The sequence below is a fragment of the Vigna umbellata genome, chromosome 1 (assembly GCF_029865625.1).
Source record: "Vigna umbellata cultivar VRB3 chromosome 1, Vumbellata_1.0, whole genome shotgun sequence".
In the NCBI taxonomy this organism is placed as follows: domain Eukaryota; kingdom Viridiplantae; phylum Streptophyta; class Magnoliopsida; order Fabales; family Fabaceae; genus Vigna; species Vigna umbellata.
The window spans coordinates 50599332-50618234 of record NC_142165.1 but is presented as its reverse complement, the minus strand read 5'-3'; the positions used below and the strand labels follow the sequence as shown (position 1 = coordinate 50618234).

The 18903-nt window shown below is 35.2% G+C and overlaps 1 protein-coding gene across 13 annotated transcripts; it reads right to left on the bottom strand.

The window, feature by feature from the left end:
• Positions 1 to 1308: 1308 nt before the first annotated feature.
• Positions 1309 to 17947, bottom strand: LOC124845997 (Peptidyl-tRNA hydrolase family protein). Of its 13 annotated transcripts, XM_088103632.1 has the most exons (12): positions 17623 to 17944; positions 17276 to 17410; positions 16131 to 16230; positions 12696 to 12867; positions 11166 to 11278; positions 10879 to 10963; positions 10716 to 10783; positions 6902 to 6952; positions 6757 to 6830; positions 2437 to 2495; positions 2274 to 2350; positions 1309 to 1565 (listed from the first exon to the last, which is right to left on the bottom strand). In XM_088103632.1, exons 5-12 carry the CDS (start codon positions 11271 to 11273, stop codon positions 1434 to 1436), a joined length of 654 nt encoding a protein of 217 aa, XP_087959758.1. In that variant the 5' UTR covers positions 11274 to 11278; positions 12696 to 12867; positions 16131 to 16230; positions 17276 to 17410; positions 17623 to 17944; the 3' UTR covers positions 1309 to 1433. The 13 variants fall into 13 exon arrangements, with proteins under 13 accessions (XP_087959758.1, XP_087959764.1, XP_087959759.1 ...); XM_088103638.1 differs by lacking the exon at positions 12696 to 12867; XM_088103633.1 differs by lacking the exon at positions 17276 to 17410.
• Positions 17948 to 18903: the final 956 nt, after the last annotated feature.

Sequence of the window (18903 nt, the reverse complement as noted above, 5' to 3'; positions counted from 1 at the left end):
AAAAGGTTAAGAATGTGAACGGTTTATCTCATAGAACATGTAATACAGTCTACTTGTTTTGAAAGTAAATAAAGAAAGAATAGTCTGTTTTCATTTATTTTGGTTGTGACTATGGTATTTGATCATAAATGAACCATTACTGCAGAGGAATCCTAAAGCAGAAAAACATTAAATATGAAGTGTGAATACTAGCAAAGCAAGCTGCAAAAAGTACAAGGCAAGCATATGGTACTACGGAAAATCAAATCTGTCAATTATTTTCTTTTTAAGGTCCCTTTGGAACGTGGATGATGGAGCACATGCGAATTTTCTACTCGACACACTGTTGAAAACCTGTTTCTGAAATTTTCAGCGTCAACATGTTCGATCTCAGAACAGCTGGCTACTGTAAATCCTTCACTGTCGTATTCGGCCCATAACGTTGTGCTGTGTGATAAACAAAACATGGAGAGCGTATGAAATGAAACCGGTTGGATCGATGCAAGTTCAATTTCGATAAAATTAACGTGATTGAACACATTTTTTATTTATTTCACATGATAATAAATTCGATTAATACTTAGCAGTGCAATTTATTGCTTTTTAAAATTGAATTAGCGATGGAAAACTTCAAATCAAATGTGTAAACATGAACTTAATATCAAAGGGTGTTAACTCCCGAAAAGTCAAGATAAAAGCATCAGAAGAAATTAGTTAAAGACAATTCATAAATCGAGTAACGTGACGAGTGATGGTTTACCAACCACATTATTCAAGTCTTATGATAATGATACAGAGGTTCAATCCTCTCAATATTTTTTCTTGTTTTTATCCAAGTATTTGTACCTTCTAACTAACCTCTATATCAAGCCACATACGTAGCTAATGGACAGGAAGTAGAAGTTAGGTTCCTAATCTGCAATTTTGTAGTTGCAACCAAGTCCAATATCTGTATGTTGAAGTTTGAAAAATCATTTTTTAACGTGTTTAGATTAACCTTTTCGACATTAATAACAAAATCTTTTTTTCCAAGCTAGAATTAACGTATATATAAACTAATTTATGGAAGATGTCTTAATAACTTTTCAACAAAAAATAATTTGACCTGATTATGTCAAATTTCCTTACCTACTCCATGGTTAATAGCGCGTCTCAGATTACATTAAAAACATTTTCCATGGGGTGGGAGAAGGTACATGCATGCTACTCTAACAGATGATGCCCCTTTCATCAAAGTCCATATAGTATACACAATGTAGCAACCTTTAATACGTTTTAAATGTTATCCCACCAGTTTTGAGTTTGCACATTTCAGAGACAATATCCAAATTAAAGCAAATCAAAGACTGAAAATTTCATACATACATATATATGGAATGTTACAAAATTCAGGCAATTTTCAATCACTAAATTGTACACATGTATTGCAACCTAAAGAGAAAAAGGGAATCCTATCAAACTGGTAAGTTTTGCACTCTCAAGTGCTTATACTTCTGTTCTTTGTTGAATCTTTTTGCACTCTCTGCAAAACCTTTAGATAAAAGGAGCTTCAAGGCATCAACTCCCTCTTGCAAAGCCTCGTCAATCTGTTCAACGAGAAAAGCCAGATACATTGAGATGAAGATTTTTGTAACTAGGCCAGTTTTAATACGGTGCATGTACTACGATGTGAAAAATATGCAAAAGCAATTTCCACAAGAAAACTGCTTTAGTATAAAAATGGGGTAATGTCACCCAGGGTAGTGCTCTACTGCCTCCACATATCACATGGTTGTAACAACTATGGCTCTTATAAAAAGTTTGGCCTAAAACTTTCAGGATCAGTACACTCATTTTTATAAAGCCACCCAATGGAAACTATTAGCACGTTTTTGTGACATTGCGCTAACGTGGCAAGCGACTGAACTGCTATCGTATTTGAAATTTGTCACACCCCGCAGTGCAACAAGGCTATCACCTCTTGGAATCACATTACAATATCAAATCATTATTTACCCGTTCTATTTGAACTCCATTGACATTGATAATTGGATTCAAGTTACGTACTTCGTAGAAAACATGAGGAGCACCATTGCAATTTGAACCATGAGAACTGTTGAATATAGTGAAAAACTATATTTAGATTAATCTCCCTTGTATAAAATACACACATAGGGTTCTCTATTTATAATAGAAGAAATATGGGCTAAGCCCAAAATACAAATGAGAAATAATAACAAACTAACTAAAAGATAAGAGATATAATATATCTAACAAGAACCAAAAGTGCATTTAGCAGTTAACGAAGAACTTACTCGTTGTCTAGCTGTTAAATTAAACTTTTGAAGCAAAAATGCTTTAGGATCCATTTGCCCAGGAGGACTTCCAATCCCTATCGACAAAGCAAATTGAAAATAAAAAAGACAGCCATAAACTGAACTAGGGAAACAATAAAGGATTTACAAGAAAAGCACCAACCTATTCTCAGCCTAGGAAATTCTCTATTTCCTCTGAAGTGATAGATCACACTCTTTAGCCTGTGGTAAGAAGTGAGGAGAAGTACGGTGAGTAGCTTTACTTGAGTCAAGAAGCACTCAATAAGAAAAAATCAGAGCTGAAAAGATTTCATGAACTCAATTTCCATCACCACTCATCCTTTAAACAATATAAACACATTCTTTAATCCAGCTTCACTAAAACTATTTTCCTTTTTACCAAAATCCATGAAGCGTTACAGATATGACAACATATGGCCCCTTGACAAGTGAAAATGTAATTAACAATGGTGAAGAAAAACTATGTGATTAGGTTTCTATACAAAGTACTAATAGACTATTCGTTTACGGAAAGTTAGTGAGATACTATTTGTTAGGTTACTTTATACAAGTAACCTAAATCTATCCTCTCTTCTCACTCAAATACTCAAACAACACAAATGAAAGTATGTATGTATGTATTATTGATTCTGCAAAGTGAAAGAAAATACAAGTATAATCTTCCCCAAAGAGGCCTATCCTCCTCCACTGGCAAATATGGCCAGTCTATACCCAAAATGAAAATATCTGATCCCCCTCTTCCCCTATTCTGAAATTATTTATGCTCTCTCTCTCTACGAACAACTAACAAACTTCCCCGCTATTGAGTCGTTCGGTCATTAGCTCCCTCCTCCAATGCAACACCGTTCCGTGTTAACACATTACCATTCGGATATTACATCAACATTACCGATCGGCCCTCCTCTTCTATTCCTCCTTTCATATCCACCGTTCGGTATCAATGTATATACCGTGTAGTCCTTACTCCTCTTATATACTTTTAGCTTCCTAATGCTATTTTAGAGCGGATAGAAGTTTCTTCGAGTAGCAAAGTTCTTGATATAAAATATTTTCTCACTGATATGCATTTTCCAACCATTTAAATTCCAAATAACCACAACTGGTGTCGAGGATAAATCCTCCTGGGTGCATTGAAGCTTGGATATTAAAACACAAATCAAGAATAGAATTGAAACAATCTAACCTTGCAGTGATTAATTTTTAAAATACTTTAAATGGACAAAGAAGACACTTCCATAGTTTCAATAACCAATTGGATAGCAACAATAAAGGTCATGACAAATTTCCAGATGAACTGGAACACAACTTTGAGAATTTAGGTACGGGCACAAAACTTACAGCAGGCTTGTGTGAAGAAGGAATGAGGGACCAAAATGCAAAGCTGTAAATACAACTAATAACCATAACTGTTAGAACCAAAATTTTCTAGTGTCAACTGCTATCCCAACATCCAAACTTACGCAGTAAATAAGTAATGTTCATGATTGATAAAACAAAGGACAAGGGAAAATATATTTGAAATACTGAGGTAATGATTTGGAATTCATGTCACATTTCAGCTAGAATACAATGTTATATACACATTTTTACCGAATCAATTTACGGCTCATACTATTCTAGAATCTACTCTGGTTTATAACAGAAAAAGGGCTTATATACAAAGATATTAAAGAGAATTATAATGGGCTGAGGACAATCGGGCTGTATGGTTTGGGCTATTGTTCTGTTAGCCTTACTCAAGCTGGGAGGTGTATAAAGGTCAATCAACTCCAGCTTGGATACATTAGACTTGAAGAGACGAGGTGGTAATGCCTTAGTGAGCATGTCAGCAAGCTAATGTGAAGATGGAACTGGTAGCAAATGCATTAGACCTGCTTAAGCCTTTTCTCCAACAAAATGATAGTCAATCTCCAAGTGTTTTGTTTTTTCATGAAACACTGGATTTGATGCAATGTACATAACAATTAGGCTGTCACAATATAATGTTGCAGGCTTGGAACAACACATTTTAAATCATTGAGAAGATATGTGAGCCACTATAGTTCATACATGCTTGTAGCAAGAGCATGATATTCCACTTCCAAAGACGATTGAGATACTGTATTTTGCTTTTTTGTTTTCAATGACACGAGAGTTCTCAAAGAAGAAATAATAACTTGGGATTGATATGCACATGTCAACACAAGTCGCCCAATCTGCTATCACTAAATCCAACTAAATGTATGGGAGTATCCCTCAAGACTCTCTTGGTAGCAACTAGATGAGACTTTGTGGGATGAGTCATAAATTGGCTGAGTTGTGTTGCAAAACCAATGTCAGAATGTGTTGTGGTGAGGTAAATAAGACAACCAACAAGACGCATGTAGGACAAAGGATCATCAAGAAGATCACTAGAATCATCTTGACGCAGCCACAATGAATTGTCCATGGGCCTTGGACAAGGTTTACCACCCATCACTCCAAAATCAGTAAGTAACTCGAGACAGTATGCCATTGATAGACCGATTTACCATCATTCAACCCTCTTTTGTGTCCTCTCACGTCTTCACACTCCAAAATCTATTGTCCTCTCATGTCTTCAACACCTCCCTCTAGTCCAAAGAAGAGGATCCATCGCTCAACCCTCTTTTGTGTTAAGGTTATGGGTCCACACCTCACCAGAAGAAAAGACAATTCACACACAAAGGAGAAGACACACAAGCTATACAAGCTTCTTGCAACCGCCAACACTTGTCGTTGACGGTCGCGAGCCTTAGAGGAACTATTCTTCTCCGTTTTTTCTCCTGCATCTTGCTTTTTCTCCTCACCATTCACATTTCTTTAGTCCATATTTGAAGAAAAAATGGATGATTTAGAGGTTCCTCCCATTGTTGATAATGATGAAGGTCATGGAGGAGAGGACATTAATGAAAATGAAGATCATGTGGAGGAGAACCATGATTATCCTGCTTTTGATATGAAAGATTTCTTTGGATAGTTTGTGTTAAACATTGAACAACTTATTAGTTGTTTTATGCTTGTTCAGACTTATGAACCTATTTTATGAATTATGTATGAGTTATTTTAATTGTTATGAACCCATTAAATGATGCACATATTTTTGAAAATAAATTTTGTATGTACTCGTAACTCTTACAAGTCAAGTTAGGATCCTCGAGTTACAAGTTGTCATTCCCTTTCCTATCCCTTTACGATCCTTGACTTTGACAACATTGAGTAGGTGAACTTGATTGTGGAGATGGTGAGGGTGGCTGTGGAGATGTTAAGGGAGATGATGCAGAACAAAAAAATGGAAAACTTGGATAACAAGTTAATGTTGTTGAGAAATAAATGGACTTAGAAGAGAACAAGGAGTGCAAAATGATTGATTAGGCAACAATTAAATTGGGCAACGTTCAAAACACATTATTATCAACATGTTACAGCAGTACAAGCACAAGATATCTTTGATTGTGAAAAACTAAACAAAGTTGCATGAAAGAATAAATGAAACGGATGAACCATTAGAACTATAATATGTATGATATAGGCCCATTATGCAAGAATGTGAAGGGTAAGGAAGTGAATGAAAGGAACATGGACCTGAGAATCAAGGCCTGGGGGCAGATGAGAGGAAAAGAAAAAACATGACATGAGAGAGACTGTGAGCAGAAGAGAGAGGAATAACAAATTGGACAGGTGGCATGTAGGATAGAATGCGGGAAGCCAGAAATCAAACATGGAGAGAGAATGATTGTTTAGTTTGACGTGAAAACAGATAAAGGGATGAGGAAATGAGAAAATTTATGAAGCATCGTGTTGGGTTGTTAGTCTGAGCAGAGGAACTTGTCATTTCACAGTCACTGGGTGTTAACATTTTTATTTTGCTCTAATTCCTATTTAGCATCTTCTAAGGACTTCACTACATTCATGTCATTTGTTTACTATAACAGAGGATTCCTCCTCAGGTTGCAAGGGAATCCTTCAATATATATGTATCAGTTTTTTCTCTCTTTCAATCTATATCCTATCAATGTCTGATTGAGGGGGGAAAGTTTATTGGTAATGGGTTATTTGCCCCTCAAATCACAAACCAAGATGCAACCTAATCATGAATCTTAAGATATCCACATTGTTTTATGAAATTTCACGGCCATTCACAGTAATGTTGATGTACCACAATGTTATGTAATTTGGCTTACTCCATCTATTTTTTCATTATAACAAAACGTAGAACCTACTTCCAAAGTGATGTGAATTTGATTATGTTTCCAATAACATATACATGTTAATTTCAACATAGATAACTATTGGGTTCGGAAATTAGTGAATTACATAATCTAGTGATGCATAATAAACACCACAATATCTCTAGGGCAGTAGGTACTTGGATTAGTAACCAATTTCTTATGGTCAATGTCAAAAAGACTTCAGGATGAAGATAGTATTAATTTAACTTCAGAATTATCATTTAGTATTGTACCCTTTGTGGCTTCCATGACCCCCTTTGTCATAAAGACGAAGCACCCCACATGGCAAGGTCATGTCATCATGGAACTGCAACCAAAAATAGATGATTAAATAAAGAATAGCACACCAGTCAAGGAGTGGGATACAGAATAACTAACCACAAGCACTTGACTAAGGGGTAGCTTATAATAAGCAGCCACTGGTCCCGTCTGCAGTAAAATGAAGAGTCATGAATAACATAAATTGATAATAAGAACAAGGTTTCATATGTAACCTAAACATCAACCTGTTAGGATTATGAGAAAGGGATAGTTAATACAGGTAGGATATTACTGGTTAGGGAGTTAATAAGTTAAATAAATGCAAGGATTTATATATGTTCATTTGGAGATTGAACTTTGACACTTTATGAAAGGAGAAATCCTTTGTGAAGGGCAAACCTAGGAGGTGAGAGAGTTATGCTATTTCTTGTTCTTTTCATCCTATTCAATAAAAAAATCTTTCTCTTTTCTTGTTGTAATTCCTACAACTTGCCGGATCTTCAAGGGACAGGCAGTGTTGGAGATGAAGTTCAAGTTTGGACAAGAGGATGGAGCTGCCAGCATCTATAGGGGCAGACCCAATTGGTTGATTGCTAGGGCTGAAAATTTCTGAGGTACAAGAAATTCAGTCATTCCATAAGCTGCAATATGCATTCATGGGCACGAAGGGTTTGGCCATGCAATGGTTTGAAATTCTTGGTGCCAAATGAACCCAAATTCAAATTGGGAATCCTTTTCTCAAGATTTGATCAAAAGATGCTTATGGTAACCATGTCTTTGAAAGATTGACTACCTTAAAGAAAGAAGAGAAATGAGATGGAAATCTGCATCAAAGAAATGCAGACTTCCAGTGTTCTTGAAAGAGAGGACCAACAATTATCTAAGTTCAAGCAAATGGTGCAGCAGTGGGTGAAGAAACAAGAAATCAAGCCAAAATTCAATGAAGAAGCGTAGGTGAAGTGTTTGTGGTGAAGGCAACCAACTTAGGTGAAGTGTAGCATCATTCTTGCAAGCAAAAACAACACAAGATAATGAAGAGTTAAGACACAATTCTTGTAGAGAAAAATGTGAAAGATGAATCAGAAAGGTTGAGGGAATAAAAGAGAACAAGATGTAGCTGAAACAGTAGATGCAAAAGCAAGACAACACTCAAGAGGTGATTGATCCCCATTCAACCAAGCATGTCAAGAAATTATGCAAGGGAGTGATCAAAATATTGCATAATACAGAGGTTCATTCTTGAACAAGAATGGTGTAGTCAGCCCAAACAGGGGGAGATTCAAATGAGGAACACCCTATCTGTTGTTACATTAAGAACTTGAAAAGGTACAATGCACTCAAGTCTTGAATGAGATCAAGATAGGGAGATCATCAGAATCCTTGAACCTAGAGAAGTAGGTTTTTTTCTTCGAGGAAGAGGTAATCAGCCCATCATCATACTTTGAACCAACAAACAAAATCAGCAAAGGTAGACATTGTTGCGCAGGACAATGGAGATGGGGAGTTGCTTGTTCAGGATTTCCCATCAAAGACCACCCAATGTCTCAAGTAGAAACCTCCCATGGGTTCAAATTGGATCTTTGTTTCAAACTCCAACAGTGGACCTCGTACAACACTCACCCAGCTCAAGTCAAGGTCAAACTGCACTCATCCTACTCAAGAGAATATTTGGCCTGCAAACAAGGGAAAACCAAGGAGTGGCTTCAATGTCATTTAGTTGATTTCGAAGGCCACTAAAAGTTTGGAGAAACAATTACATGAAATATATTGCTAGGACTATGGTAAAGGGAGAACTAGTTAATACCAATGTTGTCAAACTTGAGGAATGGGAGGGAATAAAAGATCGTAACACGACTTTGCAGAGTTAAGCATATTAAAAAACTATACTATAGACATGAACTTAAATTAAGAAAATATAGACAAGAAAAATAACTAAATAAATGTTAGGTTCCTAGGTTTGGAACCTAGCAACACACCCTCTCGATGCCGATAAAAGAGATGAAACCCAAACAATAACACCCACTGACAACAGATAATAGAGATGAAAGAATGGATTTTCTTATTCACAATAGTAGAATTGTCACTTTACAGAGAATGGGGTTGGGAGCATAACCTCCCTGGTTGAGAGCAAAACCTCTCTCTACAGGCTAAACCTGACTTTACAAAATAATACCCGATAATCCTCTCCAGAGTTACAAGAGCTCTATTTATATCAGCTCTGACCCGCTACCCTTACAACCGACACCCCCACACCCTTAACTCCTAAACCCACCTATTCTATCATCCTATATCCTAACAATAAATCATAAATATTTATATCCAATACATAACAGAACTAATTTTATAATTCATAAAAGAGTTCAAGATGTACTTGGAGATTGACTCATTGGAAGAAATTAGGAAGATAAGTTTTACATTGTTATCCTTCTCCATTCCATGAACCTAGATTTTGATCATGTATTTAGAAACCAATTTTGATAGGTCATGATGTTCCATCCATGGAAAGCCTCATAACTTGATTGCTTCGTGTTCCCATCAGCCAAAATCTTTATGATTTTGCTAAATGATTTGCCAAGGTTGCTATCCCATCAGCCAAAATCTTTATGATTTTGCTAAATGATTTGCCAAGGTTGCTATTGTAAGAGATTGGGTTATACTCACGAAAATTATTTCTTTTTACATGGTATTAAATATAGTAAAACTAGGTATAGGATTAATCTCTCTTGTATCTAAAACACACATAGGGTAATATATTTACAATGAAGAATGATACAAGTATATATGGCAACCAAACCTAGATATGGTAAATAAAAGATGTTAAAAACAATATCAACAATATCTACCAATATCAAACTGATAGATGTTAAGATGTATGTTTTTGTTGGGCTCAACCTATTATGTATTAAGGGCATTGGCCCATATCTTACAATATAAATAAACTATCCTATGTGTATGCAAAACACACAAGGGATATTTTCTCCCAATCTTCTCTATTTCTCACATGGTATCTAGAGCATAGGAATAGTTCCAGCCAACTCCACGGTCTCCGGCACCCATCACCGTCGTTGTCGCTGCCGTCATCACCGCCACCGTCACAGGAGTTCCAGAATCGACCGATGACCACACCATCAGAATCGTCTCGGCCGGGCGACCACCGTGGTACAAAGATCGTGGCGAACAGACCACCCACATGCCTCCACGCGCCGCCGCAACAGTCACCGCCGTTGCCGCTTCCCGCAGCGCGTGCCGACTAGAACCGCCGTGATAGCCTCCTCGCCCTCTTTCTAGATATGTGGTCGTTGTGTCAATCGGAGCACTTTGGATTTTTAGGGTTTCTCCCTCTCCATGGCGTCTTCCTCGTCTACAAACACCTCTGTTGGTGGCTCATCTTCTGATCCCTCAATATACACCAATTATGTGAATTGAAAGTAATTGAAATAAGCTAAAGGGACTCATAAGAAATTCATAAGTCAGTTTAAAATTAGCTCAGTATAAGCTCTTCTAAACACACAATATTCAAATGAGAAGAAACTAAGGAGCTAAACACCATCCACTCTGTCCAAGCTTAAACTGCCGACAAATATTGTTATTCCTTTAGCAGTCATTGTCAATTTCAAGATTTTCCTACCCCTGTTGTCGTAATATTAAACTTATATACTTTCAGTCTTTTAACTGTTTACAACTATTGATAGTACATATAACTTCACAAAAATGCCAACCAATAAGAGTAAATTTCAATGTGCAGATTAGAAAAGCTACCATTCAAAGTAGAGTATAAGCTTAAGCGATTAAAGGAACTCGTGGTCAATAAATTTTTGTGAGTGGCAAGGCAAGTGATAAGCTATATAGACAGCACAACTTGCACAGTCTAAAGTTAAATATCCACATGGTTAAGAGAGAAAAAAAAAATCAGCACATCCTGTTTCCTTACTGATTCACCACTCAGATTCATGTAAGTCTGAGGCTTTGCAAGGAAGACAGGAACTTCACCAACAAAACCTGCAACAAACCAACTTGCGCAAAAATTCATGAATACAATAAACATAGAGAGAAAAACAGAAAATAGAAATATCTAAGCAAGGCAGCCGGCAAACCTTTTCCGAAAATGGCTTTGGAATGGGCAGTGTTCATAGGAATCCCCTGCGACTCAGCAAATGCATCAATCATCTCAAAGCCCACCTAGACAAAAACGTATTTTGGAAATTCATCAAGAAAATGCTAAATCAGATGCTGATTATGCCCTCGTAACACTGCAGAACACTTCTAATGCAATTTAAAGACAGAAGACTAAAACTAGTAACCACCGAAACAAACTCCTAACAGAGCTGTAGAAGCAGAAGCAGAAAAAAGAAAAAAGATAAATGGAAAGGAAAAAAGGTACATTGTGGCGAGTTCCTGCGTACTTGTTACCAGGATTGCCCAACCCCACAAAAAGCCATGGGCGTGGCACAAGGGTGCATAAACAACGCTTGCTCAACCAATTAAGCATTTCCTCTGCAGAAAAATTCAAAAAAATAGAGTTTCACTTTCGTCTATCCGAAGCTGTTGTCAACATAGAAAATCAACGAAACGACAAAGTTGAATATGCATTAGCAAATTAATGAATTAACTCTCTTAGCTATCACCATTCTCTCTCCATCTTCACAATCACTAATCACTGCAGCAACTCACTGCTATGTGTGCCCATGATTCAAAGCCATGCAATCAAGCAATGGGTGTCGGGTTTTACCCGTAATTACTAATGGAATTGTTGAACTAGAACTCTAATCAAGTCTCTCAAACGGGTCAGTGGAACGACCATAAACCACACTGTAGCCTTTTAGAAAACCTATGGCTATCAAATGATCATAAACCACGCTTCTTGCCCAACATCAATTTCTACACTTTACACAAGGACATAAAATCTCATTTCCTTGAGGTCTTCCCCTAGTATATGAAAAATCCAAAAAAGGTTCGACACCATTGATGTACTCTGCATTAAACCTTGGAAGTTTAGTCCACTCTTTGTCCATGCCCCTTAATATAATAAATGATAGAATTGTGTTATATAATGTAAGTTATTCAATAATTTATTTCAAAACTAATATTCCAATTATGGCAAGATTTAGAATAAGTTTCTGAATCTTGTTTTCTAATCAGAATATAAGTTTAATTTCAGATATGAAATTAAACTACATGCCACGTGAACAACACAATGACAATAAGAACCAAATTTCCTTTCTTAATTTCATCCAGTGAAAAAATTCTGTTGATTATTTTCTAAATCTATGGAATTAGATTAATATAGACTACTCTTAGTATTTTTTATTATAACTATTGAATATAGTGAAGAAGATTAGGAGAAATCTCCCTTATGTGTTTAGCATACACATAGGGTAGTTTATTTATAATGTAAGATAAGGGTTAAACCCTAAATACAGAATGGGCTAAGCCCAATTAACATAAACACACAACTTAACATCTAACAATAACAATATTAAAGAAGAATCTATTTTCAAATTGGAGAGAAATAATATATCAGGCAATTATTGCTATCAAGAAATCAAATTTCAAAGACATTTTGAGGAACTTGATATTTGCTTTATTTTCTAAAAAACACGTAACAAGTATAAACTCAATCATGTTAACATCTTGTTGAAATTAGAGGAAATATCTATAGAATCTTCTCAATTAGAGAAAATATCTATAGAATCTTCCTAATTAGAGAAAACATGTGTATGATCTTCTAGATTATTTTGTTTCCTTATTTCCCTTTCTGGAAGATTAGATTGTTACAAATAGAAGCAAGGAGAATGTAATTACCATGAATGAAAATAATAAAATCATTCTCTTTTTCAAGTCATCTCACAAATAATGCTAAAAAGAAAAAATATATAAAATAAGAATTAATCAAAAACAGATGATCACTAACCTCTAGAACTCAAAAACAGATGTTTGTCTGCTCTCTTAGTTCTAAGTTCCTCTACAACCTCTAGAACTCAATCTTAGAGATCTGTCTTGCTTTCGAGATTCGTAAATTCAAAGTGTCTTAGACAAAAATCACAATCCTCAACAACCAAGCCTTTTCCAATCAGTAAGTTCAGCTAAATGGATCAAATGACATTACATTGTATAGTACCAAAGCAGACATAAAAAAACACAGTTTTTCAAAATTTTAGAGATGCTTCAAACCAGCTCTCGAACAATTACGAAATTCCACAAGTGCATACATGCAATTTGCAAGCAAGAACAAAATTCTGATTAAAGACATGAATTCAACCTAAGAAGCTATAACACTAGGAAGAAAAGTATCATTTAGTTTATACCAATAACAGACCCAAGTACCAAATTATCCCCACTTGCAATCTATACTTTTCTACAATCAAAGACACAAAAATGTCCATTTATTTAAAAGCAAACATGTCCAACCTGTAACAACCAAGTGAAGCCAAATGTTGTTTCAATATACCAGTGAAAAAGAAAAACTGAAAATGAAAATGAAAAAATCTTGGTTTTAAAAATGGAGAGACAAAGACAGTGATGGAGTTTAGTGCAAAAGAGAGAATGTAAAGAATCTAACAGGAGAGAAGTGATGAGAGTCTGTACGGATGAAAAGATTAATAAACAGGGGTTAAAAAATGCATCAATGTCTACCTTTGCTGATTTTGTTTGTTGGTTCAAAGTATGATGATGGGCTGATTACCTCAAGATTAATAAACAGGGGTTAAAAAATGCATCAATGTCTACCTTTGCTGATTTTGTTTGTTGGTTCAAAGTATGATGATGGGCTGATTACCTCTTCCTCGAAGAAAAAAACCTACTTCTCTAGGTTCAAGGATTCTGATGATCTCCCTATCTTGATCTCATTCAAGACTTGAGTGCATTGTACCTTTTCAAGTTCTTAATGCAACAACAGATAGGGTGTTCCTCATTTGAATCTCCCCCTGTTTGGGCTGACTACACCATTCTTGTTCAAGAATGAACCTCTGTATTATGCAATATTTTGATCACTCCCTTGCATAATTTCTTGACATGCTTGGTTGAATGGGGATCAATCACCTCTTGAGTGTTGTCTTGCTTTTACATCTACTGTTTCAGCTACATCTTGTTCTCTTTTATTCCCTCAACCTTTCTGATTCATCTTTCACATTTTTCTCTACAAGAATTGTGTCTTAACTCTTCATTATCTTGTGTTGTTTTTGCTTGCAAGAATGATGCTACACTTCACCTAAGTTGGTTGCCTTCACCACAAACACTTCACCTACGCTTCTTCATTGAATTTTGGCTTGATTTCTTGTTTCTTCACCCACTGCTGCACCATTTGCTTGAACTTAGATAATTGTTGGTCCTCTCTTTCAAGAACACTGTGGAAGTCTGCATTTCTTTGATGCAGATTTCCATCTCATTTCTCTTCTTGCTTTAAGGTAGTCAATCTTTCAAAGACATGGTTACCATAAGCATCTTTTGATCAAATCTTGAGAAAAGGATTCCCAATTTGAATTTGGGTTCATTTGGCACCAAGAATTTCAAACCATTGCATGGCCAAACACTTCGTGCCCATGAATGCATATTGCAGCTTATGGAATGACTAAATTTCTTGTACCTCAGAAATTTTCAGCCCTAGCAATCAACCAATTGGGTCTGCCCCTATAGATGCTGGCAGCTCCATCCTCTTGTCCAAACTTGAACTTCATCTCCAACACTGCCTGTCCCTTGAAGATCCGGCAAGTTGTAGGAATTACAACAAGAAAAGAGAAAGATTTTTTTATTGAATAGGATGAAAAAAACAAGAAATAGCATAACTCTCTCACCTCCTAGGTTTGCCCTTCACAAAGGATTTCTCCTTTCATAAAGTGTCAAAGTTCAATCTCCAAATGAACATATATAAATCCTTGCATTTATTTAACTTATTAACTCCCTAACCAGTAATATCCTACCTGTATTAACTATCCCTTTCTCATAATCCTAACAGGTTGATGTTTAGGTTACATATGAAACCTTGTTCTTATTATCAATTTATGTTATTCATGACTCTTCATTTTACTACAGACGGGACCAGTGGCTGCTTATTATAAGCTACCCCTTAGTCAAGTGCTTGTGGTTAGTTATTCTGTATCCCACTCCTTGACTGGTTGCTCCCTCCACCATCACCGATTCTCTCTGCACCTCCCATAAAATTCTTAATGATAAAATGGCTCTTTTAAGCCCTCCTTCACAATCAAACTCAATATATGAGCACAGCAACGCATATGAACATATTCTCCCTTTAATACAAGACAATTCCATGATAGCATCCTTCTTTTAAGGTACTGGACCCCAACATCATTTGCCGTAGCATTATCCACGGTGATACTAAGGACTCGCTTCAACTCCCAATTATTCAAACAAGCCTCAACATGTTTAGCAATGAGCTCCCCTGAATGTCCCGTTGTTTGAGAAAAGTTCAAAATTTTCTTTTGAAGTTTCCAATCATTATCAATAAAGTGAGCTGTTAAACTCATGTAATTTAGGTTTTGGATTGAAGTCCATGTGTCTGTAGTTAAACAAATCCTCTCACACTGCTTTGACAGAAACATTTTCAACTTTGCTTTTTCCTCTTCATAGAGTTCCCACATTTCACGCCTCAATGTAGTACGGGATGGGACTTCAAATCGTGGTTGCAAGGACCATACAAAGTCACGGAAGTCCTCATTTTCCACAAATCGAAAAGGAAGCTCGGACTTCACAAACATCTTCACCAACTTCATTCGAGATGCATTTTGGTCAAATTTAGAAATAGTTGGTGAAGGGCTAACACTAACTTCTGTAGTTGATGATAAAAGCTTTTGCCTTTTGAATGCTTCTCTATTAGGATTTTCTTTGCATCTCTTAAAATGATTCCTCATCCCGCTTGTTCCACCCGAATATTTAATCAAATCACCACAATAATTGCATTTAGCCTTCTTCTCAGAATAAGGTTCTTGTTTAGTAAAATGTCCCCACACATCTGATCGACCTTTACTATTCTTAGTTGACGATGAATCGATACAAGGAGGTAAATGATCCATTCTAGAAGTATTTGGTGTGAGGGTTTCTACCGTTTCTGACATTCACTTCACTACATTAATTAAGAGTTCAAATTACTATCTATGATTTAATGGTCTAATCTTTTAAAACTAAAAATATATGAATTTAAAACTAAAAACCTGTCCATGAATTAAATAGAAGATGAAGTACACAGAGGATAAGAAATATTCATAAATTTAAAACTACATAACCCAGTGAAAAAACTCTCCTAACAGGCTTCTCTAGATGCAAGAGTTACATAAATTAATCCAAACACCAATTTAAAGAAACAAATCACATAGAAACAAGTCACGATTCAAACCTTGTGTTTATTGATGATGCTTAGGTTAGCTTGTTCTGAGCCAGTCCAACTACTCTTCAACTATTTTAATCACATGTCCGCACTCTAGTTATTTTTAATACTGAATCAGCAAAAGAAATCTCAGAGAGACTAGGCAGCGTGTCTTGAAAAGGAATGAATGAAAATATTTCAAACAACTCCTAAATTTGACAGTCCTAATTCAGTGTACTAAGAATCACATCAAATTTATGTGAAAGAGTCACAAAAACACCACTGCAAAGAAACAAATGGCAATTGAATCCTTATGCTTAGTCATCAAATCCCGAGAAACCAAATAGAGAGGAAACTTAAAAGAAATTAGTTTACGATGAAAACAAACCAGTTCAACACCTAGACGTAATCAAACACAGAACCTACATTTAAATTCAAATAGATGTCCATCATCACATAAAAAGTTCTGAAGATCTGCTGCCAAAGTTTCCACATCCAATGATGAATAATAAATTATAGACTTCAAAAACAATAGAGACAACATAATCACTCATAACAGACTCTACGAGATACAAGTCATGACAGGAAACTAAATCAAACCCTGCTGCAAAGAAACAAATCACAACTCAATCCTAATGTTCGGTGGTCAACTATAGCAATCTCAAATAATAGTAGAAGAAACAAGTAAAAGAAATTAGGTTATCTTGAGAAGTTGCCCTTTCATGTTACTTTCCAGCTTAATGGTAGTGCTTAAACAAATACTATTACAAAAGGATTGTTAAGAAAAAGGATGTCCCATTCAAATTGGAATAGATCATATAAAAAATGCTATCGAAATTACAGAGCAACAAAGTCATGCCTTGCTACTCCACTCCAAAAACCAATGCCTTTAAGATTGGAATAATTCCTGATATGTATGAAAATAGCAAGGAAAACAACCAAAGAACAAAACACAAAGAAAATACCAGTTTTGAGTGACCATATAATTGACAACACCGGGGCAGAACAATTAATACAAAGGAAACTAAGAAAGAATTAGATTATTGGGAGTTGTAAGTCATTCTAAACTCTTGTACAATTTTAATATTCAATCGGCAAGGGAAATCTCCTGGAATGCTAATGCTATGAATGCAAACAGTTCAACAAACCCCTGGATTTGTCAGAAATAAAATAACCTGAGTCGTTAGCAGTTCTAAATCTTCTTCCAATTCGTTGTCGAACATAAAGATAAAACCTAAAGCCTCACAAGAAGTCCAATAATCAACTGCCATAGCCTCCACGACCTAACTAACATTCATAATAAGTCTTCCCTATAGAGCCCAAGTAATGGAGAATAATTAAGAAAACAATAAACACTAAATAATTGAACAAAAAAAAAGTACTCCCACATTCAGAGATACATATAGCATTGAAGAAAGAGGCAAATGAGGCACCCCATTAACCCACGATGCTCAAGCTCTAATCTTTTGCAAGTAAGAGATAAAAATTGTATAAATTAAAGAGAGAAAGGAAAGGGGATTACTTTACAGAACATGAGTAAGGACGAGGATATGAGAATTGGGAAGGGGAGGAAGTAGAGACTTTGGAAGGGAATTACAGCAGCACAGGCAGCACAGGCAGAGACACAACACAGAGAGGTAGAGGTCACAGTGGAACTCTCCTTTGTCGACAGGGTCACGGTGGCAGCGGCCGCGCGTAATCTTTGGAGCTCTCTTTCGACGGCAACGTTGAAACGCAAGCTAGGTCGCAGTGGAACTCTCTCTCACGCTCACGGTGGACAACGCTTAGGGCACGTTTTAGGAGTAATTGAAAAATTGAAAACGAAAGAGGGATTAATTGAAAAATTGAAAATGAAAGAGAATGGATAAGAGTTCTATCAGTTAACTGAAAATATCTTATAAGTTGAGTTTTTAAAAACTGAATCATAAAATAGTATATTTAAGTTTTAATAAAAATGGATCAGTTATTTTTAGTATAATATAATATAATTAACTACAGTACAATCAATAAATTTTACTCAGTCCTAATTCAGTGTATTCAAATTATATTCTACTCATTCTAAATTATTATTTTCTAGAAAAAGGGTTTTATTTTTAGAACTACACAATATTTTTCTTTAATTTAATAAGTCTCAAATAGTTTTAATGTAAATTCAAACGGTCTAATTTATGTATTCAATATCACAAAATAATAATAATAATAATAATAATAATAATAATAATAATAATAATAATAATAATAATAATAATAATAATAATAATAATAATAATAATAATAATAATAGTAATCTATGGTCAATCAGTTTGACATTACTAAGATATTATCGGAAAGACTTCAAATTTAATTGAAATAAATAAAGTTCGTTTAATGTTAAAATTGTCATGTATATGGATTAATTTAAAAAGTATATCAAGATTATAAAACCCGATAATTACTTTGTATTTCATAATGAAATATTTAATCAAATTATAAAAATTTGAATTATATTTAATGAACATAATAATTAACAATATACAACAAAATACAAATGTATTCACGAATTTATATAAATACTACACCAATAGTGTTAGTTAAACATTGACTTGATATCGGTACTCTATTATATATGTAGAGAAAAATATTTGAGTTAGCCTTTGGAAAAGAAACTTATATTAGCATAATACATATGTCAACATTGTAGAGTAAAATAGAATCTAATTTTGTTTATTAAAAAGAAGAGTGCGTGTTGTAGTGTAAAAGAAAATGATAATACACTTGTATCCCTAATGTAAAAAGGTTTCTCAATAATAAGTACTTTTTGCAA